This window comes from Quercus lobata, chromosome 7 (assembly GCF_001633185.2).
Source record: "Quercus lobata isolate SW786 chromosome 7, ValleyOak3.0 Primary Assembly, whole genome shotgun sequence".
Lineage (NCBI taxonomy): Eukaryota > Viridiplantae > Streptophyta > Magnoliopsida > Fagales > Fagaceae > Quercus > Quercus lobata.
In genome coordinates, this window is record NC_044910.1 from 48,389,756 (window position 1) to 48,413,391 (window position 23,636).

Below are 23,636 nucleotides of genomic sequence, written 5' to 3' on the forward strand. Positions count from 1 at the left end.
AGTTGAATGGGTTGAATAAGTTGGATGTAGAGAACCCTAATAAATCTCTGTAATAAATTTCCTGTCCGAATAAAACAAAAGCGGTTTATTGACTTAGCTCCTCGCTTTGCCACCCTATATCTATTTTGCATGTAATGTAATCCACAAATTTCAAAAAAGAATCTGTGTGTGTATGTACCAACAAAAGAAGAGTGAGCGTTATATATAGATGCTTGATATATTCTCACTTTTGTAACCTTTATAACTAAGTCTTCTCTGTGAGCGCACACAGTGAGTTATTATGGATGAGAACAATTCAAGAGGGCTAAACAAAATGGAGACGACGGAAGGGCAGCCCAGAATGCTGAGCGAGGATCAACAGCAGCCCCAAATGCCAAAAGTACATTTTGTTGATGGAAGAGAATATGGATTGCCAGAGGGATGGATAGTGGAACAAAGGCCACGGACCTCTGCTAAGTACTTTGGGAAATTAGACCAGGTAATAGCGTTATACTCAGCATCTCTTCTTTTGCAGTGGTATTAGGTTTTATATGGCTTAGAAGACTCCAGACTTTTGATCTAATTTTACAGGTGAATTTTATAATTCTTGAAATTGGAGACATCTCATGATAAAAAGTTTGAATCAAGGGTTTTTTTTTTCTTTGGACATTGTTAAATTACTAATTCTTCTAAAAGCTTAAGAAGATATTGAGAAATGATAAATTTAATCATTTAAGCACACATATTTCTAACATTTCCCTCGCATGTAGCACATTTAATTCTAACATTTTCCCTTACGTGTGGGCTTAAACTTTCTTTTAATAGATGAAACACAACACATGTGATTTTAAATGGAAAATATAGTAGAGGAGTTAGGAATTGAACCCAGGACCTATTACTTTGATACTATGTTCAATTAACGATTCACCCAAAAGTTTAAGCTATTAAAAAATAGTAAATTTAATCATTTTACTACATAATTCTAACATACATAATTTTAGTTAAATTACTTAGTGTCTTGTAAATTAATTAGGGTTTTTTTTTTTTTTTTATATGTTCGAATATATAGTTAATTTGTTTGTTTCGATATTAGCATTTTTTGAAAAATGGATTATTTTTCAAAAAGTATTTTCTAGAAAACTATCTTATTTTTCTATATTTGGTAGTGATCTTAAAATGGGTTGGAAACTATCTCTTTACTGATCTTATTTAGTTTCGCTTGAAGTTTTTTTCCTTATTTAGGTTTGTGTGAGATATAATTATTTTTTAGAAAATTTTAGTGGAAAACAACTCTATCTCATACCAAGCTAAATAAAGGAAGTTAAGAAATAATTTTCTTTTGATCAAATTTTTTTTAGATACTACCAAACATAGAAAAATGCAAAAAATTATTTTCACATAAAGGTTTTCCTTGAAATAAATAGAGCGTATACAAAATCTATGCACGTAGAAAATGCTTCCTTTCGCAAACTCTTATGCATAAAAATAAATAATAAAAGTAAAAAAGTAAAAGAAAGGACTTTTTTCTCTTTTTTTTTTTTTTTTTTTTTAATAGGGAGTTTATTGTCATACTAGTTGGGTGTGTTTGCTAATAGATTTCTCTTTGTGTTTTTTAATCTTATTTCCTTATATACAAATTTAAAGTATAATTATACTTTAATAAACTTTCAATATATTTAAAAGTAAAATTTCAAGAAAGAAAAGAAAAAACAAATTGCATCCCAAAGATATTGCTTTCTTTTAGGCGTAGAGATAGATTTAAGGGTTCAGATACGTGGGATTGGAGAGGAAATATAATTTTCAGAGCTGAAAATTGAGAGAAAAAAAAGTGGAGGCACGGGAAAGAGAGTGAAAGATATTTTATTATTCATGTGGCTCAAACCAATGTGTCGGTTCATTAAAGTAGCGTGTAGGGCCTTTCTATTCCGTGTTTTTTAAGCCTTTGAAAACTGAAAAATAAAAACAGCTTAAGATCTATTATCAATTTCCTTCATAATATGGAAATTGGAAATAGTTTTTGATTTTCGCCTAAAATAAGTTACAAACAAGTTTTTTTTGCCTTAGGAAACAGAAAATTGTCATTGAAAACAAAAAATTGAGGAAAAAAAGATTACCAAATATAGCCTAAATATTGTGATTGACAAGCTTTACTAGTCATTACAATTAACTTCCTTTGAGGTGTCTAAACCACAGTATTGTAGGCATAACAAGAGAGGTAAAGTAATCCTTGAATATGTCTTTTCTTCATAAACACATCGAAAGAATTATCGGAGGTTGACTCCAAGAAGTTGTAAGCATTATTATTATTATTGCTTGATAAAAAAAGTCTTCAATGTGAACTCATCGACTTTACACCATGTGACTGCAATAAAAACATTATTATTACTTAATTAATAACAACATATTCCCTGTGATTCCATGACAAAAACTATATATTCTTTGAGATACTAATTAGTGACAAAACATACAGAACATCAACAACTTCTTCCTTGAAAAGTAAAGAAAAATAGAGTAGAAATTACATTATACTTGCAAAAATTATGGCCACATATAGAAATCAAACTGACACAATCATGCCCAAAAGCAAAAGGAAAGCAATTCCCACATTGAAGCTATAGCCACAGTTTTAGTAAATAAACCTTATACCATATATATGGTAGTTGTGTAAATGAAGAAAACACTGCCGAAGGTGATCCTACTATTCCTAGGGGTTGAGGTTGCCACTGTCGCGGTCGTGGATCTGGCTGTAATGGAGATTCTAAATATAACAACCTTTCTGATTCATGTGGCCAATTCTTTGATTGGAACACTGATACCCCAAACCATGAATCTTTCTCTCGCTGTCAAATCTATTACGAATTCGATCATATGATAGCAACCTATTGTTATTGCTACTCAACCTCAGCTCTTTGCTCACCTTGCCTTCTATGGTATTCATTCTCAGATTTCAAGCTGATTACTAGATATTGGTGACACTTATCATGTCATTTCGAATCTTATCAGTATAACTACTCATGAAGATTGTTGTGTCCATGAGCACCATGATGTTGGTAATGGCAAGGCCTGATCGAAGGCCCTTCTCTCACATTGGCTCTACATACCCCTCCTCCTTCCTTTTGCGATTTTAATGTTTCCGTGTTTTCTCTATACCAAATCCTTACTCTTAATTTATCACTCTTGCAAAGATAATGATTTTTTCTTTGAAAGTTCATCCCTTTCATTTCTTTGCCTAGGATTAGGTCACCATGAAAAAGAGCGAATGAGTCTGGTTTCTACAAACTTTCATCCACCACTCCAAATTCTTGCCCTTCGTTAGTGCTCGCGTGTCTGAATGTGTAGACTCTATTTGTTGGCATCGTTATCTAGGGCATCCCCATGATCGTTATCTTTATGCCATGCATGTCAATTAGGGTAATCTTGTCATTTGCCTCTTTATATGAAGAAGTCTTGTGGTTCTGTTTTAGTGATGGTTAAATTACTGATTCTCTCAAAATTGGTAATTTATGCTATATTTGGATGTCACATAACTCATATTTTAAAATTTATATCTTAGTTCTCATAAATCATATCTAATTCCCTATTTTCTCTTAATACTGTTGGGTTCTAAGGAATTAGGAACTAATGTATTAGAACTTCATTTTGTAATGTTGGCGAACCATGATCAAAACGTTTTAGTCTTGTTTAGACTTGCTCAAAGTATGTGTTTTTATGTAAAGTTGGAATCGAGTTTCTGTCTGGCTCGATCAATCGAGAATTAAACTCGATCGATTGAAAGTCGTGCAGATTATTTTTTTTGCAGAATTTCCAACTCAGCCCAAATCCGTTTGACATGTAAGGTTTTATGTTTTGTCTTAAGTATAAAAGCAAAAACTCTAGCCACATTTTAAGGTTGCTCTTTATGCTATGTGTGTGAATCTTCTGTGAGATCTAGAGGTGTTTGCCTTCACATAAACTTAGGGTTCCCAATCTCAAGATTGATGTCTAGAGCTTGGTGATCAATTCAGTTGCAGATTCAAGAGTTTAAAGATATACAAGCGAGAGTGCTTGTGATTGTTGGGAATCTAAGAAAGAAGTAGTCTGTGGACTCAGAGTTGTCACATGATCGTGGTACGTAGTAAGTTTCCTACTCGAGGTAGCAATAGGATGTTAGTGGTCTAAGTCGCTATTGTGTAAACTTCAATTCTTTCATAGTGGATTCGTTTTACCTTAAGGATAGTTAGGTTAAATCCTCCCCAGGTTTTTTACCGGTTTGGTTTTTCTGAGTTATCATATCATTGTGTTCTTTATTTTCCACACTTTACAATGATATGATATATTTGCATTAACCTAGATTTGGATAATTTGACTAAGTAATCACTTGGTTAATTAACTAGGCTAATCTGGTTGTGTTTTAAGGGGTCTAAAAACAAACAAATACATTTCACACCGTGTTTGGCATCAAAACTCCCCTTGGTTTTTAGTTTGGAAAACCCAACTTTAACTTAGTTTGGGTAACCCATTAGTTGAAACGGCTACTATCTTTTCTCTTTTAAACCAGCGTGAGAGTTTGAGACAAATACTAGAACAATCTCTCTCCACATAAATGAAACCCACACACAGGTTGCTTGAGTCTTTACTCTTTAGCCTCAAATCCATAGATCAACGGCCATTTCTCTCTCCCTAGACCGGCGGCCCTTTCTCTCTCTCTCTCTCTCTTGCCGTGTGAATTTTCCCAAATTGGTACTCTCACGTCTCTCTTGCAGTCACATTCCTTAACTATCAAAAGGCTTCTTTTCCTTTTCCACTCTAAAACACCTATCCCTAGTGACAAATATATATATATTTATATATATATATATATATATCAAATTATGCCCCCAAAAAAAAAAAATATTATGATCCTAACCCATTTATAAGAATATGATGAGGAAGGACCCATAAATACCTACATATATTTAACCAAAGAAACCTATATAAATATCAGACCAACCCATAAAAATCTATAGATATTTAACCAAAAAACCTAAACCAAGGAGTTTTGAAACAAAGAAATGAAGGTTAGATCAACTCACTTGAAAGAGATCTGTTGGATTAAGAGAGATGTGATAACTTGAGGTTGAGAGATGAAGAATGAGGCAAAGCTGTTTGTGTGTGTGTTGTTGTGTCCAAGTGCAAGTGAAAAAACTTTGTTTTAGTAAATGTGAGTTTCCATTGTAGGACCAAATGGCAAAGAGCCATTGGCTCTCATTATTGTTGACTAACTTATAAGTGAGACAGCACTAACGTGTGGGTTCCAACCATGTCTATTTTATTACAATTAAGCCACTTAACTCAATTTCCTTTAAACTTTTGTTCTCATAACTCACTATTCATTCTCACATTTTTTAGAGATGAGTTATGAGAATTGAGGGAAAAAAAAATCAAACCAAACAAGATAATTGGTGGTGGGGCCCATGAAAAACAAGAAATGAGTTATGAAAATTGAGTGATTGTGGCTAAACCAAACATAGCCTTAACATAGTATCAAAGTAGAAGGTCATGAGTTCGCTCCATATTGTAAGTGGTACTAGTGAAAACAAAAATGAAGAATAAAGATTGGACACTGTTCCAACGGTCACAAGCTCAACGATAACTTAGATTTAAACAAATCTGAAGCTCAAAATGGTGATATTTATCTAAATGATAAACGACATCGTTTTCTCTTATGTTTGGCATGTTTTATTCAAGGCAACAAAATGATGTCGTTTGGGATTGTTCTTCCCCATCGAGCAAAATCTGGACTTGCTCTGTTCTAACTAACTGAGCTCCAGATATTTTCTCCAACCTGAAGATATTTTCTGTACTGTCAAATCTATTATAGATTAGTTAGAGTTTGTTAGATAGGATTCTTCTAGAAATTGTTATAAGCTATAATGATCAAAGAAAGCAAAGCTTTGTCTTTGATTCTCCAGGTTAGAAACTCTGGATTTCCTTGAGTATCAAGAACATACTGACAAGGCTGAGAGGATGAGCCATCTATATGCTCAATCAAGGAATAGGCTTCCAATACTATTATGATCAACTGGTGCTTCCATGGAATGTAATTTTTGCAGTCAAGCTTGATTGACATCAAATTGAACATATTAGAGAGTAGTAATAGTGGTGAAGGAGATTGAGTTAGAGGTTGAGTTTACTTCTACTGTCTTCAATCATTTTTGTTCTAGTCATGGCATCATACATCAGGCCTCATGTCCTCATACTCCTCAGTAGAATGGCACTACTGAGAGAAAGCATAGGCATCTCATTGAATGTTCTCTTACCATGATATCACATTCCAATCTTCCTTTGTCCTACTAGTCATATGCAGTTTCCACTGCCACTCATATCATTAATAGACTTCCTACTCACTACAAAAAAGATTGTTATTTGCGACAAAACTTTTTCGACGACTACAAAAAGCTGTTGAAAAAACTAGCTTTTTCGACGGCAAGTCTCTTTTGTCGGCAATTATTCGTCAAATATTAAAACATTTGTGACGGCAAAATGAAATTGTCGAAAATGCCTATTATTTTTGTCGAAAATATGATTTGTTTTGGAGGGAATTTTTCCCGCCATACTTTTTACGATGGCATAAAAATGTTCATCGCTAATAAAGTATTATTTACGACGACCAAATAAAAACCGTAGGAACTAGTAACACCTGCGACGACTTTTGTACGTCGAAAATACAAAATATATATTTTTTAGGGTGTTATTATTTGCGACAAACATTCTTCCATCGTAAATATAAAAGAATGTATTAGTGACAACCATGAAACCATCGAAAATGGGGAAAGATTTTGGAGGGAAAATTTCCCCCTTACTTTTCACAATATTTGTGACGACATTTATCCATCATAATTAATTTTTTTTTATTTTTCTAATTGAGTTTGTATTTGCGAGGAACATGCTGATTGTCGTAAATAGTTAATTTTCTTTAAAAGAAAAAATGTACTAATGATAGAATTGGATTCCTCCCAATAAATAATATTTGCGATGGACCTAAGCCGTTGACAATGGTAATTTTTTTTAAATGGGGGAATTCATGCCCTTATTTTTATGCGTTTGATGATTGTTTTTCATCACTATATATTGCATTGTTATTTGCGATGGACATTTTGGTCATCATTAATAGTTAAAATTTTCTTAAGAAAAGAAGGTATTAGTGACGGTAAGGTAAATCTGTCACAATAAAGGTGATTTCCAACAAACATTTGGCCATAAAAAATTATTATTTTCTTTGAATGGTAATTTTCCTCAATTTTGTCTTAAAAATCTAGATTCTTTTCTTAATTTTAAAAATTGCACAAAAAAAAAAAAAAATCTTTTAAGACCCTCCAAGTACTTAAGGGCAATATTGGTCATTTATTTTGAAGCTTTTAGGGGCACTTTTGTCACTTTAGAAGTTTATGGGTATTTTTGTTATTTCCTAGCTTTAATGGCGTATTTTAGCCATTTTGGATGGTCGGATTGTGTCAACGAGGTTAATCAAAGTTTCCCAGTGGGTGGGTACAACAACACAGTCCATCATGCAACCAGACAGAGATCCAAAATCTGACCGTTGGATTGGTAGAATGTGGTGAAATATTTGTTTTTGTAAATTACAGTGACAATCAGAAAATCAAATTGTGAGAACAGAGCAGTCAAATTTTGCAAAACTTCGTCAAAGTCTATTAAACTTGGTCAATCTTTGGTCAAACTTCAAAGTTGGTTCCAGGAGCACTGAATTTGATCAAATTAGGTAGATCAGGAGGTTTTAAGTGGGTTTTGGGTATTGGTATGTGTTTTAAGATTTTTTGGGTTTTTATGCTTTTATTAGCTTCAAGTTTAAAAATGGCAAAGTCAAAGGTCATATGCAAATCCATTGGGGTCATTTTGCAGGTTTTTGGTTGCATTTTGTAGGTCATTTTCTCGATTCTTAGTAATATTTATATAGTTTATAACTTTCTTGGAAGAGTATTGAATATTTTTATTGATTGAAGTTTCATGATAGGTGGATACAACGACATGCATCCATCTTATGCCAGAGTTTATTTAAAAATTTGACCATTAGATTGAAAGAGTGGGATAAAATATTGGTTTTCATGGATTTTGAGCTCAATCAAACGATTGGATTAGGAGAACATAACCAATCAAAATTTCTTGGTGTTTTGGTACAACAACACATGTCTATAATGCTCTAGATTCAAATCCAAAATCCAACCGTTGGATTGGAAGAATGTGGTGAGATATTGGTGTTGGCGAAGTATGACAACAATTAGACGGTTAGATTGTGAGAAATGAGTAGTCAAAGTTTGCAAAACTTTGTCAATATTTGGTCAAACATGGTCAACCATCGAAGTTGGGTCTATGACCACTCGATAGGATCAAATTAGGTTGAATAGGGAGGTTTTGAGTGGGTTTTAAGTATTGGTTTGTATTTTAGGGTTTTTTCGATTATCATGCTTTTTTATAAAATTTTCTTCATCAAATTTTAACAATGAATAGTATATACAATACTGAAAATTATAGAATAATAATGCAAAGTTTATCAAGCACCAAAATACTTGCAACGACAATTCTTTCGACAACCTGTTGAAAAACTTTTAAAAAATATCATACTAAATATTTTAAAATACTCTTTAATTAAAAATTGATATCAATGAATTTTAATTATGAAATAAGATAATTTTGAAAATTTGTGAGCAGATTAGTACACAACATTCTTAATATTAATTTAACAAAATTTTGTTAATGGGATGTCAAATGGAAAATGTTTTTCCCATCAAATGGAGTGGTTTTCCCAAATAAAATACACAAAGTTTATTTTTATTTATTTTTAAACATTGAGATTATATTTCCATAAAATAAATCCACCTAAACAATATTGAGATTATATTTCCCTGACTTTTTTAAAAGAACACTTGCTAAAAAAATTGCAAGAAGTGAGATTTCATAGTGTTTCTATCTTTTATTAATAATAATAATAATAATTAAAAAAAGTGATATTTCAAAGTGACCAAAAAAAGAAAGTGACATATTGTCATAAACAAAATACATAATTTTAATAAAAAAAAAAAGTCACATTGCTATAAAAACCCAGCCCCACGTTATATATTGTTGTAAAAAAAATCACACATTATCATTTTAACTTAAAAAAAAAAAAGAAAAAGAAAAAGAAAAGTCAAAACCCTACCTCTAGTTCCCTCCTAGAAAAGACAAAAGAAGCTACAGTACGCCCCCCTTTTTCTTTTTTCAATCCCACGCCTCCCTTTTACTCACTAAATACTAACACTCTAATTCACTCACTAAGAAAATGAAGAAGAAGAAAAAGTTCCCACCTCTATAGCTCAGGTTAGTTTTCTTAAATCCTTATAATCTGATTTATTTTGTTAATGTAGTGGATTAGTAAATGGATTTGTTGGTTGATTTATTTAATCTAAATTTTGGGTTTGGTTTAGATATATCTCTTTCATAATATACAATCATATTGTAGGCAAAGTTCTTGACAATTTTTTTTTTTTTTTTTTGAGAAACAAACATACACACAGAGGAGAGGGAAAGAGATTCTAAAACAAAGGCACACCACAATCTGTGTATTGGTGGTCCCAACCAATCTGTTGATTAGTCTTAATTATATGCAAGCACCTATTACACATATAATTTATTTCCAATATAACCAACATTATTTTTTTTTCTATTTTATTGAGTTTGTTGAAATAAGTGATAAATTTGCTTATTATAATTTTCAATTAATTGCTATTCTTGGTGCATATATAATTTTATGTGACTTGTTGTGGTGATGGATACATTGTTAAGAGTGATGGGGATGTACTATTAATGTGGTTATTGGCAGCGGATGTATTCTTGAAAGTTCTCATTCATAGGAGAACTACAAGGTTCTTGACAGTAGTAAGAATTTATGATAGATGCAATGTTTATGTCGGTAGTAAGAATTTATTTTTAATGTTTTGTCATTTATCATGGTGATTGTGTTAATGTTTTTAAATGAATATATTTTAGTTAATTCTTTATTATTTACTGTAAATATAAAAATTTGCGTGGTTATAATTTTTGTATATTTATTCAATTTAATCTAAAATATTGCAGACCAATGTTAGGGAGGAGATCGTAGTGTGAATAATTACACAAGATGACTTTAAGGAGGAAGGTGACTCTCAAGTAGACGAAACTAGCTCAGATGATGACTAATCTTCCAATACTTATCCTTTCAAGTTTAGTGAAGTATATAATATAACTTTCATGTATTATTGAACATCATGCTATTTTGTAGACCTTTTAATATTTTCATTTTTATTGCATTATTCACTTATTAGTCTTGAAAAATTATGGATTTGTACTTGTTATTTGAATGGAGAATTTTTTATGAGATGTATGTTTGTAATTTATATATTATTTTATTTACTTTCATGTAATTTATGTGTTTCTTTTTTAACATAATTTTTTTGTTGCAATTAAAGTAATATAAATGACCTTTTCTTTTTCGATGAAGCTATTTTGTTGCAAATAATTTATTAGTGACATGGTAACTAATTTTTAATAACAGTCAAAGTTCGTTGAAAAAAAGTAAATGGTCACTAAGAATTTGTATTTTTGACGAAAAGCTAAATATTTACGATAGCTTTTGGTCGTTGAGAAAAATATATTAATGATGGCAATAGTTCGTCGCAAAATGAATTTGGTCATTTAACTTTATCGTTTAAAATTGTATTTTTTGACGGCAAATCAATTATTTACAACAACTTTTAGTCATCGAAAAAATACATTAACAATGGCCTTAGTTCGTCGCAAAATATATTTGGTCATCCAACTTCCTCGCACGAAGTTGTATTTTCGACGACAAATCAAGTATTTATGACAACTTTTAGTCATCGAAAAAATACATTAACGACGGCCTTTGTTCATCACAAAATGTATTTGGTCATCCAAGTTCCTCGTATGAAGAAGTATTTTCGATAGAAAAAATGAATTGTTTACGACGGCTTTTTACGATCGAAAATGAGTGTTAGCGACGGCCTTGTCGGTAATATAGTATTACCGACAAGGCTTTTGCCGACGGACGTCGACGGCTTTTTACAGTCGGCACTACTAATTGGCGACGGCTTTTTGTGTTGTTGCGACAAACTCTGACCGTCGCTAATAGCAATCTTTTTTGTAGTGACTCCTTTACTTCAAAACAAATCACCTTGGGAGCTTTTTTTTTAGTCCAAACCAGATCTGCTTCACCTTAGAACATTTGGTTGTACATGCTTCCCTCTTGTTGAACCTTATAATAAACACAAACTTCAACCACAAACTAAGCCCTGCATTTTCCTTGGCTATCCTGCCTACTTAAAGGGTTATGTTTGTTTAGAGCCTAATACACTTTAGATTTACATATTTAGACATGTTTTGCTCAATGAGTTTGAGTTCCTCTTCTGACACAACCCCCATCAACATCAATCGCTCATTAGTTGACATTTCTTTCTCATTTTCCTGTTGCAAACACTCCTTCTCAGTTTGCCACCAGCTCTAGTGCCAGTCCTAGTCCTAGCCCCTATTAACCCACTGTTTCCACATCACCTATCCCATCTCTTACGCCTACCCCTCAGCTACAAGCTCCTATACCTCCTTCCTCTACATCTCACATCATTTCATCATCTCCTATACCTGTTCCTTCTTCTGTTGAGCCATTGCAGTCCACTATTGTGACTTCTGTGCCTATCACTATACCTACTTAGAACACACATCCCATGACTACCAGGTCTAAGGCTGGCATTTTCAAGCCCAAAGCTCTTGAAACCACTATTTCAAAATCTGCATCCAAGCCTCAGATTGACTATACCATCACTAAACCTCCCTTTTATAAAATTGTTGCAAAATTTTCACAATGGTGCTCAGCTATGGATGAGGAGTTTACTACTTTTACTAGACAAGGCACCTGGACCTTGGTGCCACCTTCACCATCTCAAAATGTTGTAGGTTGCAAGTGGGTCTTCAAGCTAAAACATAATAGTGATGATAGTAGTATAATCAAGTTTAAGACCAAATTAGTAGCAAAGGGGTTTCATCAACAATATGGTGTTGATTTTGAGGAGATTTTTAGTCTAGTAATTAAGCCACCTACTGTCAAAATCATTCTATCTCTTGCTGTTCAGTTCAATTGGCCTTTGAGGCAACTAGATGTCAGAAATGCCTTCTTACATGGTTTCTTGAAAGAGGAAGTGTATATGGTACAACCCCTCGGCTATGTGGATCTTGCCTTTCCTAATCATGTATGCCACCTGCAAAAATCTCTCTATGGGCTCGAACTGGCCCTTAGGGCACGGTTTGAGAGATTCTCCACCCACCTTCTTAACTTGGGGTTTCAAGCTTCTTTGGCTGATTCTTCCTTCTTTATACTGAGGCATGGCAAGTTCTTGATTTTTCTATTGGATTATGTAGATGATATTGTCCTCACTAGCAACTGTCCCTCTTTCTTACGGTCTTTGATTCAGCAGCTAAGTTCTGAGTCTGAGCTTAAGGATCTTGGCAATTTACACTATTTTCTGGGCTTGCACATTACTCGAACCTCTAAGGGGTTATTTCTAAATCAATCTAAGTATGATCATGATTTGCTTCTTAAGCACAACATGCTATCTGCAAAGCCTGCCAAGACCCCTTGTGCTCCTAACCTGAGATTAGTTCCTGCTGAAGGTTCTCTCTTTGCTAATCCTCATGTTTATAGGGGTATGGTGGGCTCACTCCACTATTTGACTTTTACAAGGCTTGATCTCAATTTTGCAGTTCATCAGGTCTACCAGTTTATGTTTGCTCCTAATGAAACTCATCTGATTGTAGCCAAACGAATTCTGAGATATATTAATGGAACTCCTAATTTTGGGGTTTTCTTCTAGTGTGGTCAATTGTCCCTTTTAGCTTTTTCAGATTTAGAGTGGGCTGGTGATCTTTTTTATCGCAAATCCACCATTGGATATTTGGTTTATCTTGGCTATAATCCAATTACTTGGAATGCAAAGAAGCAAGACTCCATGTCCAGATCCTCCACTGAATCCAAGTACAGGGCTTTTGCAACTACTGTAGCTGAGTTATGTTGGATTCGTCAAGTTTTGAAGGATCTTGGTATCTTTCTTTCCTTTCCTCCTAAGCTCTCGTGTAACAACATTTCTGCTCTAGCTATTGCTTCAAACCTTGTTTTTCATGCCAGAACAAATCATGTCAAAGTGGATTATCACTTTTTTCGTGACCGAGTTCTTCACCGTGACCTTCAAATTCGTTACATTACAACTGGTGACTAGTTAGCTAACATTTTTACAAAGAATCTTTCCTCTTCTCGTTTTCAATTTTTGCGTTCCAAAACCATGGTTTCCAATGACCCCTTAGTTTTAAGGGGGGATGTAAGTGGTACCGTTGAAAACAAAAACGAAGAAGAAAGATTGGACACTATTCCAATGGTCACAAGCTCAATAGTAACTTAGATTTAAACAAATTTGAAGCTCAAAACGGTAACGTCTATCTAAATGATAAACGGCATCATTTTCTCTTATGTCTGGCATGTTTTATTCAAGGCAGCAAAATGATGTCATTTGGGATTGTTCTTCCTCACTGAGCAAAATCTGGGATTGTTGAATCTCCAGATATTTTCTGTACATCTATCAAATCTGTCAGAGATTAGTTAGAGTTTGTTAGATAGGATTCTTCTAGAAACTGTTATAAGCTATGATACACTATATATATAGAGCAGTGTGCATGTAAGCATAATTAAGCTTGAATGAAAGATAGAGTTTACTTCAGAAAATTCTTTCTCTCTATTTTTCTCAGTTTCCGCCATTGTTGAATCTTCAAGTTTTTCTTTTTCTTTCACATGTCTGCTCTACTCTACCTCTTATTTAAACTCACCACCCCAATTAAATTGTGTCTTTGCCATATATGGCAATATGGCATGGTTCATTGTTCACAAGCAACAAAATGATAAAATTGAACTGCGAAATAGGCATTTTGTTTTAATCAGTTTTTCATTCCTCGCTGGTCTTTGTGTTTCCAAAAATATTGACACTTTGCATTTGAAACCGCTGCCTATCTCATAAATAGAATGTCTGTCACGTGTTCAATGGTATTTCCCCTTTTGCAAAGCTATTCAATTCTTAGCCGGATTGCAATTTACTCTAGCTATTAGGTTGTTTGTGTTATCCATTTTTACGTCCATACAATCACCACAAAATAGAGTTTCGGTTTGCCTTCTGTGTCTTTCTCAATTACGGTCCCTGCTATCTTGGTTATCGATGTCTTAACCTCACTCATAAACCAAAATTAAAACACACTATTTATAGCAAAAATAGAACATTGCTCGAATACAAAATGAAAGTTGTCTAATGCTACTGTTACAAACAATATTGCTTATCAATCTTTTGTAGTTTATCCATATGCTAAAGTCTCATTCTTAGTTTTAAAAGAAAGCTACTTCATTAGATGATCTTGTTAACACTTCCATTTTTCCTACATATATACATACCATGCTAATGCTATGATGGAGAAATTATGAACCTCAATAGTCAGTACAGTAGGAAAGAAAACTTTCTGCTAGTGAATATGTTATAAAATCTCATAATGCAATTTTATTATTGTAATATAAGTTGATTCAAGACGCATTTCAAAGGTCTATGATATGGTGACTACTCTAGAGTATCGCATTCTTATTTGCCACCTGAAACATGAAGAACACAGTTTATTGACATATGCACATTTCCATGACTAGACACATACTAAATATGTAATGTAAAGGAAAAAAACAATAGCTCTTATTATCAATCTCAATAATGTATTGCTGAACTTGATTGAAATGGAAGTTTTGACTAGATTTTTTTTCTCTCTCTGAGTTTAAACTCTGATAAATTGACTATGTTACTACACTACTCTTATTAAATTATTAACAAATAGTTGAACTACAGCTAGTCTTCCTCTCATGTTACTAAGTTGATGAAAACAACATAATTGATATGGCAGAGATTGATCCTTGCTTATATTTTCTTTGTATTGTTTTTTTTTATTAATCCAAATGAGCTCGCCCTATTTCTAATCATCTAGGTACGTAGTCTCTCACCTAGCTAATTTTCATCTTAAGTGATTTATCAGTAGGAAATTCCCAATTCTGAAGTGACACTCACCTTCATAACCGGGGCTTCCCCACCGTAAATTTTCTAGGAATATTGAGATATACAAGATGCATTCTCAAATCTCACACTAGCTAGTTCTTCACAGCATTGGGAATTTGGGACGCATTTTCTTGCTTCGGCTTGCTTTAAATTAAAGTTGACCCTGGTAGTTTAAATTTATTTATGTACAACTGTTGAGCTTTTACTTGTTGCACAAATAATTCAAACCATGATCATGCAGTCAATTGGCAGAATATCGTTACAAGGGAAGTTTATTATGACAATTGTTAAGGAGTGATTCAGCCTTTTAAATGCTGAAATGAGAGGGAAAAGTGAAAGATTATGGCAGCATAAGTCGGTATTGGCAATGCGGAATTTAATAGTATATTTCGACTTTAATAATGCCTGGTTGAATGTGGGTGGTCACTACACTTCCCTATTTTTGCATAACACCTTCAATTCCATGCTACTTAAAATTGTCACTTCTTTTGTGAGAACTTGCTTCACCTAACAAGTTGGACATGAAGTATTATGAATTTTTTGGCTTCCTGCAAGTTGTTACTTTTATTTATCTTTCCTATCTGCTATTTTAAGATAAGAACATATTGATACTAGGCTGATTTTGAGTCTTCCTAGTTGATATTCTTGATGTTAAAGCTTGAAAATGTTTGAGCCATTTATTGTTGAAGCTTATGAGGCATTCCCACTTCTTGAATTTGTTGGAACTTGGGATAAATTATTTTGAGAGAGTATGTTTACTGTTGAAACTTATGAGACATTCCCACTTCTTGGATTTGTTAGGAATTAAGAGAGGTTATTTTGAGAGAGTATGTTTACTGCTAAAGCTTACGAGGCATTTGCACTTCTTGGATTTGTTAGGACTTAGGAGAGGTTATATTTTGAGAGAATATGTTTACTGCTAAATCTTATGACGCATTCACACTTCTTGGATTTGTTAGGACTTTGGAGGGGTTATTTTTCAGCAGTATATTTTCTCATTTTTCTCCAAAAACCACTTAAAGTTAAGACATGATGATATAGCCTTATTGGCTAATCAGGAAAAGATTTGTTTTTTGCATTAAAAAAAAGTTACCACCAAAGTCAGCATCTATTGTGTATCTCTGTTTCTGTTTATTTTTAATAAAAAGGTTGCAGCTTATCATGTAAAATTATGCGTGATTGTCTCTTCTTAGGCTCAAAAGTTAGTTGTAAGATCCGAATATAAGACCCCTATTGTATGCTATTGAATAGAAACTTATTTTTGCAGCAATTAATGGACTGCCATTTCGACATTATCAAGTTGAAGTACACGATTAAACCAAATTACACTATCATATATAATCTCTCTCACTTTTCCCTTTCATTTTGGCATTTGAAAAGCCGAATCACTCCATAATTAGGCAAAAATAATGCCAAATTATGTCTCTTTCCTCATACCTCCAAATAACTTCACATCTGCAATATAGTGATAACAAACTTCCGTCATAACATTATTCTGCCAAATTGCTCCATGATCAGTCTTCTGATACAAAATGTCCCTATAATTAGTACACTTAAGCATTGCCGAATTACAATTTTGAATTCATGTTTAGAGTATTATGTATTGCAAGCAAAAATTTGGCAAATTTAACTTGACAAAGAATAATTTGTGCAGTTTTACCATGAAGTGAAGACAAGAAAGCGTTTCCGTTCACTGAAAGAAGCTAAGAAGTATGTCAAAATGGAAGCAAATGAAACTGAGGAAACTCTGGAGGCCTCACAACCTGGTGGACATTCTAAGGCGAGTTAGCAAATGAACTACTTACCCCGTCTTGACATAAAACAATGATTGGCTGATCTTCAGTCATTTGTTCTGATCTCATGCAGGATTCACAAAGTTCCAAGTCCTGTTCAAGCAACATTTCCCAGAAGAAGAATAAGATCACTCAAACCTTCGACTTTGCAAACCCACCTGAAGCAATAACATGGGTTCTTAGTGATGCTGAGAACAATGACTGGAGCCCATTCTCCGGGGAAACAATGGTTCCAGAAATTGTGAAGAACCATTGGGCTGAGACATTCATTTGCATCAATGAGGAAAATAACAATCTATCTTTCGTGTAAGGTGTTTTTCTTTTACCACAACCAACTCTTACCATCCTGGCTTGTGCTGTTTGCTATATGTTATAATATCTTACAAGTTATAACTTCTTCAGTATTTTTCTTTTTGAAGTTGATAATCATGAAATTAATTCTGCATGATATTGTTTGCTTTGCAGTTGACTCTCGAGGAATCGGACCAGGCAAAACACCAAATGGCATAGTAGTTTAATTGTAAACCATATAACTACGCTTTTGCGAGTATATCAGTCTCTTAATTAAAACTCTATTGCCAGTATTTCTAGTCATACTAAACTTAAACAGCCTTTCCATGTACATTTGGAGCAGGCAGCAATAAAATCATCACAAACTTCTTCTATTACGGGAATCAGTGTTGAACTAATAAATTTAAACCAATGCCGAAGTGTTGGGAGGCAAAGCTTTTGTGGCTTGAATGAAACATAATTCTCCGACTTCCAACATTTACTAATTAAGTTCCATATTGCATTGCATATCCATTTCCCATGACAAATAAAAAACAAAGTTTTGACTACTTTTTTTCATTCCTGTTGAGTTGTCAAATTTTTATTGGTTTTTATCTGAAAAACCTATTGACATCATTTTTGTGCTTACCATTTATAATTTGTCACATTCAAAATTTTGTCTCTTAGACTTTCTCTGTGCCTTACACTGCAAATGATGATCACATGGCACTAGGGGGAATTTGATTTTTTTTTTTTTGGGCGGGGGTGGGGGGGAGTATGAGGCAACATAACCAGCTGTAAATTAACAAGGATGTTCTCTATATAAACTGACATAAAAACATCACAGTACTCAATCTGCAAACTGATTGCTTTTTCACCAACAGTTTAGTACAAGTACTAAGCCTCTTCATTAAAGATCATATTTTCATCATATTCATTCAACCAAAATCAATACTAAGCATATGAACCAGATTATCCTTCTCTCGAAAGGGGGGGAGGGGAAAGAGAAAAAAGAATAAAGCAACATTTGGAATATAATTATAATATACAGCTAAAAGGGAAAAAAATGCAAGTAAAGCAGGTTCAGCGATTGCTTCCTTACATTCATTCATTCCAACCTATAAGTAGACAGAAATGATAAATAAACACCTATGATAGGAACTTCAGAGGAGAATGGACACATGATCAAGCAAACAAGATATCAGTGCAGAAAAAAGCTAAGGATTAAGACAGACGTGATACACAACCACCCCCGCTGTGTATATTGATCTTCCTCATCGGCCATTAGGTTCAGAAAGCCTGGGTCTGCAGCCCATCTGCTCAAGAAACTTGGTAAGACGCAAGTGCTTTGAAGTCCATTGTTCAGCCAACTTCTGCTCTTTGGCTTCTGCATCCCTCCTTAGTCCCACCAATTGTTCCTTGTATTCTGCTTCAATTCTATCCAAAGCAACCTTTTGCTCTTCCCTAAGAGCCTTCACCTTTGCTTCGATCTCTTCCATCTTCTCCCTTCTCCGACATGCCTTCTCTGATTCAAGTTGCAGCTCTACCCTTCTTAACCTCCAGGCTGCTTCCTTCTTATGTGCTGCCCACGCACGGTGCCCTTCTTCCAAATCTCTGCAGCACTCCACCAACTCAGATATCAGCATGCTCTCTCCACAACCAGGGACCGAACCTTGAGGCTGCAAATTTCCAAAAACAAGAGAGTTATTATCCGGTCCTCTATCAGGCTGCAACCATGGGATTGGAGGAGGGGCCGCAACAGTTGAGGGAGAGAGGCTGAGGGTCACAGAAGGGGAGGGTGGCCTGACTGTGGAGGTGCCATTGGAATTAGAAAGCCATGGAGGTAGCAAAGCTGGTGCAGGAGCAGGTGGGTCCGAATGCAAAAAACCGCCATTGGAAGTGGCCATGAGATAGGCTGGGGCCTTGCGCTCTTTCACTAGCTTCTCTGCAAAAGTCTCAAGAATCCTATCGTACTTTCCGTCCTCGATTGGAGCAACTGTTTTGTTGTTCTCCTTCTGCTCCCTCTGCTGCTTCTCCTTGAACACTTCCCACCACTTGCCTAGTCTCTTAGCAGTACGACCTGGGACTTCAGCTGCGATTTTCTTCCATTTGTTGCCGTGTTTGGCTTGAAGGCGGATGACAAGACGCTGCTCCTCTTCAGTGAGGGATCCCTTCTTTATGCCAGGTTTGAGGTAGTTCTTCCACCTTTCTAAGCAGGATTTCGCGTCCCTGTTTAGAGTTGTGTTCATGCGCTGTGACACAAGGTTCCACTCCCTAGGGCCATATTGTTTGACATACGCACGTAACAAAGCGTCCTCTTCAGATCTCCAACGCTGCCTCTCCTTCATTTCCAGATGCAAACACCACTGCCCATGGCCTCAAACTTAAACTCCTCATAATGTATCTGAAAGTTTTACAAAGGATCAAAATATGAGTCGTCCATAAACAGATTGTCAATGAATATCTAAGATTTAAAGTTATCCTGGAACGTAAACTAATACTAACAAACCAGATGAGATTTCTGAAAGAGAGAACCAGCTAGTAAATGAACCTACACAAACTAAATAGAAAAGTCAAAAAGCAAAGTTGTGCACTGCACAGTGGACTCCTGGACAAGACAAAGGTCTACAGAAACTAAAGGTACAGGACGTTAAAGTGGCATTTAAGTTCTGTTCTATACTGTTTCTATCACCTAACTAAAAATAATTTACTCGCTTATGTTTGAGACAGTTAGTGTAAGTTCTGCAACTTTCCAATGCCTTAATTTTTCCTCCTGTATCAACTGAACAACCATAGATATAGAAAGATGAGTTTCCTCCATGTACAACTCAGGCACTTTTCACAAGAAATAGTGACATTGAACAACCAATCCAACAAGGGATTTAGTCAGATAGACTGGGAATTAGTCAGATATGACACCTCACTCGACCAGACTCACAAGAGATGTATGTTCAATTCAGTAATACAGAAGAGAGAGAATATGATGTTTTTTTAGTTCAGCATAGATTTATTAGCCAGCACAGCAATCAGAACATGAGGCAAAGAATCAACACGACACCATACATCATGGTGCTAAATACGTTTCTCATTAACAGTATCAGTACAAGTTAGTTCAACTTGACATACACTAACCAAGTACCCCACGAGCATCACAATAGTCCAGCACTAATTGTATGCCAGTGTGGGGGTCAGCAATATATTATGCTGTAAGTGCATGCTCTAGCACCTCGAAAATTCAACAGACATTATGCAGCCTTACTATATGCGACTCCTTACATATATGAGAAATATATATATATATATATATATGCGGACACTCACGCACACACATATATATAAAGGAATAATTGCAGTGATATACTCTAAAACTATGGCAGCATTTGCAATGTATATTCTAAACAATAAATTTATTACAATTGACACCCTATTATTTCAAGACTAATTTGTGATGTGCATCCACCGTTTAAGTTAGCATCTACAAATAACACATTATTGGGAAGACTAATCTCAAATTGAGCTGTTGATTGAAGAATTTTTGTATTTCAGAGTACATATGCAAATTCTCATAGTTGGAGGGTGGATAGCTACCACTCAATATTTCAATTTAGACATTGATTTATATAAGATAATGTAAAATCAATATCAATGAACCAAATACTTAAAAACCTCCATCAAAGCTTTTAGAGGTTAGCTTTTAGAGGTTTGAGCATATATCAATGAGCAAACAACTGTGTCACTTATAAACTCTTGATCACTTTCACTTTCATGTCATATACATTTTGCATTGAATTCTTACTTTCATAAGCCACATAAGCTACATCCAAACTTAGTAAATAACAAACCCAAATACTACAAAATTATGGTTCTCAATTAGTATAGCAATGATTTCGCAATGTTACATCACACATTCACAACAATGACATACACACATGAATTTGAAACAGCAGAACAAACATGATCAAATCTGATTATGAGTTGAATTGTAGGGCAAAAAAAAAAAAAGTAGTTTCTAGAGCAACGGCACAAATTCATAATCCTTTCATGGGCTGAACTAAATTTCATCATAAAGTGACAGACTGACAAAATTTCAAGAGGGAAAAAAACACTAAATAAATTTTCACTACGAACTCTGTGAGGAAAGAGAAACCAAGCAAAGAAGGAAAATGTCTAGCATCAGTTCTTTTTCATAAGAGATAAAATACCTCACATCATTTATTAAGTAAACTATTGAGATTATTCACCAACTACAAAAAGAAAACCATTCAAACTATTTAGAAAGAAGAAAGACTTGCAATCATTTAGCAAAAGAAAGAATTAAAATATTCATTTCAAAAAAACAAAAAACTATTAGAGTTATCTTAAAATTGTATCTTCTTGAAAGATTTTGTTATCATGACAAACCCACTGCGTCAAGATTTATAAGAATAGGCCGAAACATGCCACTGGAAGATTCTACTGAGACAAAGATCTGTTTGAAGAAACGATTCATTGAAATAATGAGTCACCATTGATATCGACAAATTTGAGATTGCACAATGTTCGGGATTCCTCTATTCAATCCGTTTCCTTAATCTTATTACTGGATATCCATGTGTATCATTTAAACAAGTCACACGACTCGATTAAAAAACTATGTAACTAAAACTAGGCATGGATCATCACATAACGGGTTCAAGTGAAGATATCTCCGAACCAGTTTGGAGTTCCAACTATTTCCTTCCAATAAAAGTGACACAGTGAGTCAGAAATCCCCCTGTACTTGAATTTTCATACTAAACGGATAAATTCAATAAAATTGCTTATTCAAAAGTATGACTTCTTTTTTTTTTCATTTTTAAAAATGGGATCTGCCTGATTGCCCAATCATCTAGAAAGAGCAACGGCTATTATCTTCTTCTTCTTCTTCTTTTGGTAAATGCGAATATCATCAATTTCAATTAGCAAACAAGTTTTGAAATAAAAAAAAAAAATATCCCTGCTTAATGTTATTTTGTTTCATGGGTTGCTTCTATTATTCCACAATGATCAGAAGTTTTTTAGTCTTAGCCCTTTGATTAATATTATTCATCAAGAGATTAAAAAAATAATATATTATGATGATAGTGGATAGTGGATACCATTCCCTAAAAAACACAAACATACCATGGAATTTTCTTGATGTCAGAAAATCCCAAAACGCACGCCATTTCTGGGAACCGATAAAGATAGAAAACTTAACAATCTTCCAACCTTTTTTCCCATCAACCAAACAAACCAGAGAAAACCAGAGTTAAACAAGATAAAAAGATGTGAGAAGGAGAGAGAGGCTTACATTTCCCTTAGTAACTGAGAAGGTAGCTTCGTCTTCGACGCATCTCTTGGAAGATGAAACAGAGATGGAACTTTAAAAACCAAAATGGGAAGGAAAACGCTAAAAAAAATACTCACAACCCTAGAGAGAGAAATATCCCTGCCTACACTCTGAGAATGAATGAGAGAGAGAGAGAGAGAGAGAGAGAGAGAGCACACGGTAATAGAGGACCAGAGAGAGAGAGAAATGGGCAAAGAAAGAAAGGAGAGATTAGACTAGACTAGAGAGAGTCATAAAAAGTTAAGACAACAGAGATAGAGAGATCTGACAGTAAGCGAAAAAGAAGGGCACGCGAATGGAGAGGAAACCAGTCCAAACACACTCGCTTACGTGTTTTCGGGAACTTGCTATCGTAAGCTCCCCCGTTAATGGGTAATGTGATCGGGGGTATTTACTGGTGATACATAAAAACACACATTTGATGAAGCGTGTTATGGCCTTAATGTTATTGTAGGAGTATAGAGAGACAGTGATAGAGCTATGCATTAATGATTAATGTAAAGTTACTAATACAATTTAGAGCTGTAAAGGCGCACGCTCGATTTCAGCGCTTAAAATGCGCCATATTCCGTCATTTCGCGCGGCTTTCAATTTCCGGGGTTTTTTTTTTCCCAAAAATGTTTTAAACACTAATCAGAGTTTTCCGGCGGTTTAACACTCGTGATTAAGAGCACCCCTTGATATGCGAACCAGACTGTGATGTTTGGAAAGAGACAGCTCAATCAGGGCCATAGAATAAGGTTGCAGCTGGTCAAGATTTGGATGTTTCTGTTCGTTTTTCTTTCCATGACAGACAGGAGAGGAGAGTCGTTGGGACTTGGGTGGGATTTCGGTTGGGAGGGGAGGGGGTAATTAAATTGACGCCATCTGAAAGTCAGGCAGCGGAGGTACGGCGAGAGAGAGATTATTGGGAAGCGGACCACACATGCACGTGTCACTTACCCTTTAGCTATTCAGCCCCCTCTCCTTGTCTTGTTATTTTTAGTAAATTTCTCCCATTTATTTATTTATATATACATATATATGGATTCTATTTATGTGTGTGCCAAGGGAACACAATTGTATATCATTTTTAGAAAAAAATTTATTAAAAATTGAAAAAAATTTGACATCTTT

At 34.5% G+C, this 23,636-nt stretch overlaps 2 protein-coding genes across 3 annotated transcripts; one reads left to right on the plus strand and one right to left on the minus strand.

Moving 5' to 3' along the window:
• The first annotated feature begins 313 nt into the window (after window positions 1–313).
• On the plus strand, window positions 314–17,210 carry LOC115952160 (methyl-CpG-binding domain-containing protein 5-like). Its single transcript, XM_031069235.1, has 3 exons — window positions 314–478; window positions 16,762–16,887; window positions 16,974–17,210. Exons 1-3 carry the CDS (start codon window positions 314–316, stop codon window positions 17,208–17,210), a joined length of 528 nt encoding a protein of 175 aa, XP_030925095.1.
• Window positions 17,211–18,076: 866 nt separating this feature from the next.
• Window positions 18,077–22,902, minus strand: LOC115953160 (transcription factor AS1-like). 2 transcript variants are annotated; one of them, XM_031070689.1, is made up of 3 exons: window positions 22,482–22,902; window positions 22,313–22,358; window positions 18,077–19,574 (listed from the first exon to the last, which is right to left on the minus strand). In XM_031070689.1, exon 3 carries the CDS (start codon window positions 19,516–19,518, stop codon window positions 18,445–18,447), a length of 1,074 nt encoding a protein of 357 aa, XP_030926549.1. In that variant the 5' UTR covers window positions 19,519–19,574; window positions 22,313–22,358; window positions 22,482–22,902; the 3' UTR covers window positions 18,077–18,444. The 2 variants fall into 2 exon arrangements, with proteins under 2 accessions (XP_030926549.1, XP_030926548.1); XM_031070688.1 differs by lacking the exon at window positions 22,313–22,358 and having other exon boundaries at window positions 22,482–22,900.
• Window positions 22,903–23,636: the final 734 nt, after the last annotated feature.